Here is an 8,557-nt window from a genome sequence, read left to right as displayed (position 1 = left end):
AGGAAAGTGGTTACACAGGCTGAGGGTCTAAGTGATGGTAGGGGTACTGACAGGGAGGGAGCCTTGTAGGGTGCTAAAAATTTTCTGTATCTTACCCTAGGTGGTATCTATAGGGGTGTATACATATGCAAAAATTTATTGAGATTTATGTACTTTAAAATTACTTATGAAAAGTATTTCTTACTTTTTAAAAAATGATTAAAAATTTAAAAGTAGAGAATCCCTCAAATATATAAATATGTATAGTTTACTGAAAATAAAAACATTGCTAAAAGCATACAACTTCCATGTAAAAGCAAAAACAGAAAAAGTTAAAGGCAGATTAAATACTATAACCAGTGAAAAAAGAAAAAAAAATTAACGAAAAAGACAATATTTGACTATGAAAATGGCTAAAGACATCAGATGCTTCCCTTTTGACTTGGGGTATGTTTCCTTTTGAGATGATCTATTCCTATGAATGTACTTTCTAGGCCTATATGCAAGCTTTAACACTTATTAGCTGAGTAACTTTGGGCAAATTAACTTCTCTTGACCTCCTCTTCCACATCAGAAAAATTGTAATGTCTATAAGATTATTGTGAGATGTAAATGAGATAACACTTGTAAAGTTCTGAAATTGATGTCCAGCACACAATAAAAACTCAATAAATGTTAAATATCACCAACTAGCTGTACTCACACAATAGACAAGTAAATATATTCATAAATCTTGCTATCTGATGTCAGTAATAAACCTCTAAACATGTCCCTTCTGAGATGATTAGACTCAAAAGCAGTAAGAGTTACCTTCACTATTTGAACAGATCAGCTCAAACAAAACTGGTTAATAAACTTCTGTAAAGCAAATACTACTTTTTACTGGAAATACAATTTTATAATAAATGGAAAAGTACCCTCTAAAATATTTTAACTTTGAAATCTAAAATAGTAGAGAGCAAGATCATAGCCCATGGCCATCGAGCACACCACAAGTCCTTTCCTCTTGATTCTTGGGTCTTTCCTTCTGCTCTTGGATTTCCTCTGGTCCTTGTGAATTGGCTAGTTTGGGCCAGGTGTGGTGGGTCACACCTATAATCCAAGCACTTTGGGAGGCTGAGGTGGGTGGACCACCTGAGGTCAGGGGTTCAAGACCAGCCTGGCCAATGTGGTGAAATCCCATCTCTACTAAAAATACAAAAAATTAGCTGGCTGTGGTGGCAGGTGCCTGTAATCCCAGCTACTAGGGAGGCTGAGCCAGGAGAATCACTTGAACCCAGGAGGCGGAGGTTGCAATGAGCTGAGATAGTGCTACTGCACCCTAGCCTGGGAGATAAGAGCTAAACTCTATCTCATCAAAAAAAAAAAAAAAAAAAAAAAAAGAGAGAGAGAGAGAGAGAGAGAATTGGCTAGTTTGAAGACATCTATTTTCACACATAGGTCATAGCATTGGAAATCTCATTTGCTTTCTTTTCAAGGAGTGGTTTTCGCAGTCTTTAATAAAGCTGAGCTATATTATGCCTCAGCCAGCAGATGTCATTGTCCAACATAAATTAATAAACTCCAAACCTATTTCTTAAAAATCAAAGCCTTAGAGCTAAAAGGACATATTTCACTCCTTTATAAACTGAATCCATACAAAACTCTACCGATAATGTTGAGTAACTTAATGATGTAAAGTCTTAAAGCAAACAATCCAAGTTAAAAACCATAAATGGATATAAGGCAAAGACTGTAGTTTGATTACTACTACACGATTTTAAAATAAAACAATGACCAAATGAGCCTGTTACTACACAAATACAAATGAAGCATATTTACTTGCTCCTGTTAATTACACCAACGCACTCTACGTGAAAATTTTAGCTATTGGTCTGGCAATGTGTTTAAGTGATGTCAGGTGATAACTAGAATTCATGCAAGGAATGAATTCATTTACTCAGTCCACAAAGCTGTTTCAGTCACTAAAGTCTAGCTGCTGTGCAAGCACTGGCTATTGCTTGGATGGACAAGCACCGTCTGACAGGAAGTAATTCCCATCACTCAAATACAGAACAAACACCTAGAGCAGGTAAGAGCCACTGGATGCCTACTATAACTGGCCTTATGAGGGGAAATCAGTGCTCAAAGGATTCTGCCTGTGGTTGATATAGTTCCTCAAGATGAAGATGGAAATATATATATATGTTACTAAAAGCAAAATCATGAAAGCATTCAACGCAGTTATCACATATAAAAGTTGCTTATTAAAAAAAGTTTTTTAAATGCTAAAGCACTCTCAAATAAGCTCAACACATTTCTGGAAGGGCCTCTCTGCCTCCTTACTTCCAGAATGCATCATGGTGTGCATACCTGACTCCATAGGCATCCAATGATCAGACAGGTCCCAGATAGAAAATATATGGGGGGGGGGGTCATTCCCCAGAAGACAGTTAACACAAAATATCAAGATAATATGTGTTAAAAGTAAAATAATACATAGATACTAGTTAACATGCTGTAATAGATTCCTTAAAGTTCTTTACAATTACCTCACTTGGAGAGAGGTGGTAAAGAGAACAAGCGATGAGTTTGGATTTTATAAGCATTGTAGTAACGAGCAAAATCTTGTATAATTGGTTAACAGCTGCCAACCACACACACACACACACACACACACACACACACACACACGTTTGTTTCTAGAAAGTGCTACAATTTGGTAAATTACAAAAACAACAGAGCAGTTGAATCGAACAGTCAGAGGTTTCTAATGAGTTAAACCTAGGAACACTTAGAAATTAGGAAATAATTTCTAATATTGCAACCCTAAGGCAGACTGTCCTATGGAAGTAGGTCCTTCCCTTTAATTATGAAAATATGGGAGAAACACAGTAAGAATACTGCACCCTGATCACAAGCCAGAACTGCCAGTTCGGCTGTAATCCAAATAAGAATTTAATGCTACCGACCCAGAATGCCAGGATCTTCCATCTGCCAATCCAAATCCACCTCTACTGGTCTTCACCTTGCTCTCCCTGGAATGCTGATCTATATGGATTACAAAGAGACAGTACTTCATGGATCACTCCTCCTGCTAATATGTCTTGCTGTATATACCAAAAAAGCAAGGCTTTGACCTAAGCTCTTTACCTGGGCCACTTCTCAGGGTTGTGTTTGCAGTGAGCAACCTTGAGGGATAAGGTAATATTTCCCTCTGGGGCAAGCACAGGCTTGATTACTGCTTACTATCAAAGTGGCAGATTCCCCAAGCTTAGTGTTCCTCAGCTGCAACCTACACCTAAAGGATGTGCAGCATCCATTTGGATCCACCGAATCACTCCATTGGGAATTAGGGTGAATGAGAACCAACAGAAATATGCTGATGCACATACTGCTTCCTGTGCTGTGAGTAATGAAGTCCTTTGTCTCTGACCAGTAGTTTTGTGTCTTCTGCTAGCATCCATGATACAGTGAAACTAACTTACTAGCTTGTAAGAGTCAAATTCCAGACCTGATATACATCAGTAGGGCTTCAATCCAATGGGAGTCTTGGCATATGAAGAAAAGGAAGAAGCATGAAGTCAGGATATACACTTACCCTGCTCCCTTTCTATGAGGTCACCTTGGGCTGACTTTGTCCTTTCAATGAAGCTAACTGCTCTTCTCAAGGTAGCATATTCTATAAGCAATACCTCTTTCTAGGTCTAGTAACTCTCCTAATCCCTTATGACCTAGAGATGATAACAGCTCTGCTGCTGCTGCTAGCAAGACCCAGCAGGCAAAACTTGTGGTTTTCCTATGCCCTACTCATACCTTTACAATGAGTCCCTTTGTAAATAAAATAAACCCTCCTCGAATTACCTCAATTTGAGTGTTGCCATGTGTTTCCTGTTGGAACTCTGACTGACAGAAGCAGCTAAGTCAGGATCCAACAAGTTGCTACCACGACACCCACTCTCAGCCACATATATCTTAAATAATAGTTCCTTGAGGAAAGGTGCCCTGGATAAGAAATAACCCGCCTACAGACAAAAAGTAGGAGACTGCAGGAACAGGTGCTATCGCTCCTTTCTTTCTCAATTGGGCCGCAATAAAAAGGCCTCAACTTGAAGAGTTAAGACTAGGGTTTAGCACTCTTAAGAGGTCAAATAAATATTTTAGGCTTAGCAGGCCAGACGATCTCTGTCACAACTACTCAACACTGCCGCTGCAGTACAAAAACAGCTAATAAAAACACAAAAAATTAGCTTGGCTGCATTCTAATAAAATCTTATTTACAAAATAAAATAACTAAACATTACTTATAAAACTGGCTGTAGTGTGCTTAGCTGACTTAGACCAATGTTGTCCAATAGGAATACAATACAAACCATATATGTAACTTAAAATTTCCAGTAACCACATAAGAGGTAAAATTACTTTTCATATTTAAGTAAATATATCAAAAATGTTAACATTTCAGTGTATAATATAAATAACTGAATTTTTTTGTACTTATTCTAAATCTAGCATGTATTTTACACAAAGCACCATCTAGATGCTAAATTATCATCAGAAATACTTGGTCTATATTTAGATTTAATAAAATTTACACTTGAAAAGGTAGGTTCACATGCCCAAGTTATTCCAAACATACTTAAAAGTTTTATAATACCTGGATCAATTTTCAGTTTTAGAATTTCATTTTAAATTAATTTAAATTAAATAACATTAAAAATTCAATTCCTTGGTTGTACTAGTCATATTTCAGGTGCTGAATAGCCACATGTGGCCATGGCTACCATCTTGAATAGTGCAGGTCAAGACAGTATAAGGCTAATGTTACTGACCTCCAAGATGAGTTAGGTTTCCCCTGCCTTAGTTCTCTATCCTGGGACTATCTGAAACATCAACTCCTAGTCCCATGAATGCTCTACTCTTTCTCAGCCTCCTTGCTTGAATTCTGATCTCTTAAGACACAGGGTTACTGCCTTAGATGACTTTCTAAACTTCATTCCTTGCCCAAGCTGAATCTAAGCTTGCACTACAGTGCTGACATTTCTGGCCCACCTGAACTATAGAAGTGGCTAGTCTAATTCTCATCCATCTGAATTCTCTTTGTGGACTTTTTCATCTTCATTTTAGGCTATCTTGTTCTCTAGGCCTCCAAGGGACAACAAAATCAAAACTTTCTTGTTCTAAACCAGGAAAAGTTAGCCGTCAGGGTGTAAAGTGCCCTTGGCTACATTCACCATCAATGAGAAGGAGGCTCTTTCCTTATTGATCCAATTATGCCTTCTTATGCACCATGTATCCTAACTGTGTAACTTGAAATCAGCTTGACCAACTTAGTATATATATAATAATTTTAAAGCAACAACTATAAGTATACACCTGAAATACAGCCAATTTGTGATTATCTGTGAAAACAAGTGGCAGGGGAAACTAACTCTATATATAATCTCCCAAAAGTCATTCTGAGTTTGAACTTTTTCTCCCATAAAACCCAGTCTTTTTTTATATAACCACTCAGCAATTAGAAGCTGAATAAAAAAAGACAGCCATAAGCACACATAAACCTAACCAATATTGATTATTAAAATGAACTGCATAATCCTGATAATTGATCAAAATACCCACAATTAAGGATTATCTTTAAATAAGAGAAAAAAAGGCTCACATGTTTCTTTCCGGACTATGAAAGGAACAGTATGTTTTTCATGTCTTTTCTTTTTAGATCCATATTTTCTGCTGTCTAAAGGTCTAGAATTAGATCTGTTTTCTAAATATGCTGTTTCTAAACCTATTAATAAAACAAAAATTTGTTAATATCAAAATAATGACTTAATTGAGAAAAGGTATTCAGCAAAGAAGCTTTTAAAAAAATAAACCTGAATCTTCATTTCTCAAAATGTTCCTCAGCAAAGAAGCACAACCATCAAGCCCATGAAGAGTTTCAGCCTGTAAGGAATAAAGTCATTTAGAATACATTTGTATATAACTGTTAGTATAGGAAAAAAATATACATTATGTAGTTTTAAATTTCTTTATTTACAAGCAATTTATTATAGGTAGAAAACATGTTTTAAAGCAACAGACTTCATACTTCCTTAGACCAATTAATACTTTGCATTTTATTCCTACTTTTTAGCTTCTACCTGAAAACTAATTAGTGTGTATTGTATCTATTCAATCTTACCTGACTTTCTGAATCAGAATGGATGGAATAGCCAGAATCTGCCTTAAAATGTGATATTTTTCTTAAATGGGTCCTGGAAAATAAGCTCATTAATATTCTTATATTTTTTTCCCAAAATACATTAGTCATTTTCTTTCCAGCAAAGACTAGACAAGAAAGCTTGACCCACCAGGTACAAGATGAATTTATAAGCACATTCTAAAGATTAGAAAGACTGTTAAACACTAGAATGATTAACACAGGTAGATATGAAAAGTTGTTCCCCAGAGCGTGTGATGCTAGAGGCTTACCTAATTTTCTGGGGTAGATGACATGTCACCCAGCCCAAAGGCCTGAAAAATGTCTTGAAATCTGAAGTTGTAAATGTCTTTAAGTACTTACCCTTTCTTCCCATTTGTTAATTTAGCAGGTCCAGTGTGCCTTCCTGAAGATAACACCTATGGCATAATATATTATAGCAGATAAATATTTTTCTATTAGATTTTCAATATGCTATCTTGATAAAATGTAAGATGACTTTTTTTTTTATTCATCTCAAACTAAAACTCTGTACCCATAAAACAATACCTTCCCATCCCCTCTTCCCCCTCACCCTAGCAATTACCATCCTAGTTTCTATGAATCTGACTACTCTAGAAAGTTTATGTAACTGGAATAATACAGTATTTGTCCTTTTGTGGCTGGCTTATTTCACTTAGCATAATGTCTTCAAGCTTCATCTATACTGAAGCAAGAGTCAAAATTTTCTTCCTTTTTGAGGCCAAATAATATTCCATTCTATGTATGTACCATATTATTCACTGTTTTAATTAATGTGATATATCCTAAAAATCCACAATTATAATTCATATATTAAATTTCTTTTATGTAAAATGTCAAGCAAACAACACATATATTTGTTACTTAGGTCTATTTAAGATGAAAAGGAAATTGACATACTATTTTAAACTAGAGGTAACTACTACACTAAGTTCAGACTACATTAATCCCTAACCATGTTCTATATTCCCAAATTCTTTGAAACATACAAGTTAATTCAAGATACAGAACAGAGTTCTTAACTCTGGTTCCTTTTATGTACATTCTTTAGAATGCCTGGTAAGACCAGCAAATGAAAACTCTAACCTTTCTCTTTATCTACATCTCACTGTCTTAATCTTTCTTTGGAAACTCATATAGCACTGTTGCTTTCTTAAATTTTTTTTTTTTGTTTTAAAAGTGAATAATGGAAAACATTTTGTGTAGAAAAACAGGAAGAAATAGGCATTTGCTTTTACATGCACCCAGTATCTTGAGTTATGCCAGAAACAGTTCATCATGGTTGCCTCTGGGGAGGGAAACTGAGTATCTGGGGGACAGAGCAAGAAAGGACTCTTTCCATGGCATACCATTTTATATCTTAATAACTTTACACCAGATAATCTCTATTCAAAATAATTTTAAATCAACATGAGTTGAAGTCCCTGACTCCCCCCTCGTTCTACCCTCCAGATATAGTCACTGTTGGCAGTCTCATTTATAATTTCTCTTGACATATATACATATTTCATTTCAAGACAGCTTTGGGCAGTAACTACCAAACTTTCTAAAGTTATGTGGCTTTCTATCATATGCATGAATGTGTGTTCCATCCTTCTAAGAAAATAACTGAGGATGCATTTTTTAAAAAACTGGGTTGGTAAGAGTTACACTTCTAGAGATAATTTAGAATATGATGGAGGAAATGAAGCCAGCAGTGAGTATCAACAATGTAGGAAATAAGACATTGTGAAACATCACTCCACTAGTCTGTGCATCACACTCTCAGGGTCTTTCCCTTTAGTATATCCATGTCGATGTCCTGGCTGGAATCATAATAAAAACTCCAAGCCATACTATAATACTATACCGTGGATCAAGTCCAAAAACAACTACCAAAATTATTCTTTCAAATTTGGTTTGTTTTTTTTCTAAAGTATACTGTCGTTTTGATCGATCCAAGATGGCCATTTAGGAACAGCTCAGGATTGCAGCTCCCAGTGAAAGCACAGAGGGTGAGTGGGCGCCACATTGTTATTGCCCAAAGACGAGGAAATTCCCAGGCAGAAGAGCCCCACGGGTCGCCAGCACGGCTGTGTTGGCCGGCGTGGCTGCTTTGCCCCGCGTGGCTGCTTTGTCAGCGCCCCAGCGCAGCGGTTCTCTGTACAAAATACACTGCTCTGGGCGCCCTTTTGGCTGGCGATTGGAGCCACTGGAAGTCGCCCATTCATCTATTTAAAAAGGGGACTGAACAGGGAACCAGGACAGTGGATTCCAGGGCAAAAAAAGTGCCACGAATCTCAGTGCCACTGTTTAAGCCAGCGCAGTGAGTCGCCGCACAGGAAAACACACAGATCCCGGCACCTCTTCAACAGGTGACTGGAACACCAACTTAAAAAA

At 36.7% G+C, this 8,557-nt stretch overlaps 1 protein-coding gene across 1 annotated transcript in view; it reads right to left on the bottom strand.

Annotated features, from left to right (window-relative positions):
• Window positions 1-8,557, bottom strand: part of CCDC14 (coiled-coil domain containing 14) — a 51,812-nt gene that overhangs the window by 34,769 nt on the left and 8,486 nt on the right. The window contains exons 2-5 of the mRNA XM_037734213.1: window positions 6,521-6,576; window positions 6,140-6,212; window positions 5,832-5,901; window positions 5,617-5,743 (exon numbers count right to left, since the gene is read on the bottom strand). Coding sequence (XP_037590141.1) covers window positions 5,617-5,743; window positions 5,832-5,901; window positions 6,140-6,212; window positions 6,521-6,576 — 326 coding nt within the window. The remainder of the gene's footprint in view (window positions 1-5,616; window positions 5,744-5,831; window positions 5,902-6,139; window positions 6,213-6,520; window positions 6,577-8,557) is intronic.

Source organism: Cebus imitator, unplaced genomic scaffold, assembly GCF_001604975.1.
Source record: "Cebus imitator isolate Cc_AM_T3 unplaced genomic scaffold, Cebus_imitator-1.0 Scaffold588, whole genome shotgun sequence".
In the NCBI taxonomy this organism is placed as follows: Eukaryota; Metazoa; Chordata; class Mammalia; order Primates; family Cebidae; genus Cebus; species Cebus imitator.
This window is presented reverse-complemented; position numbering and strand designations above follow the sequence as displayed.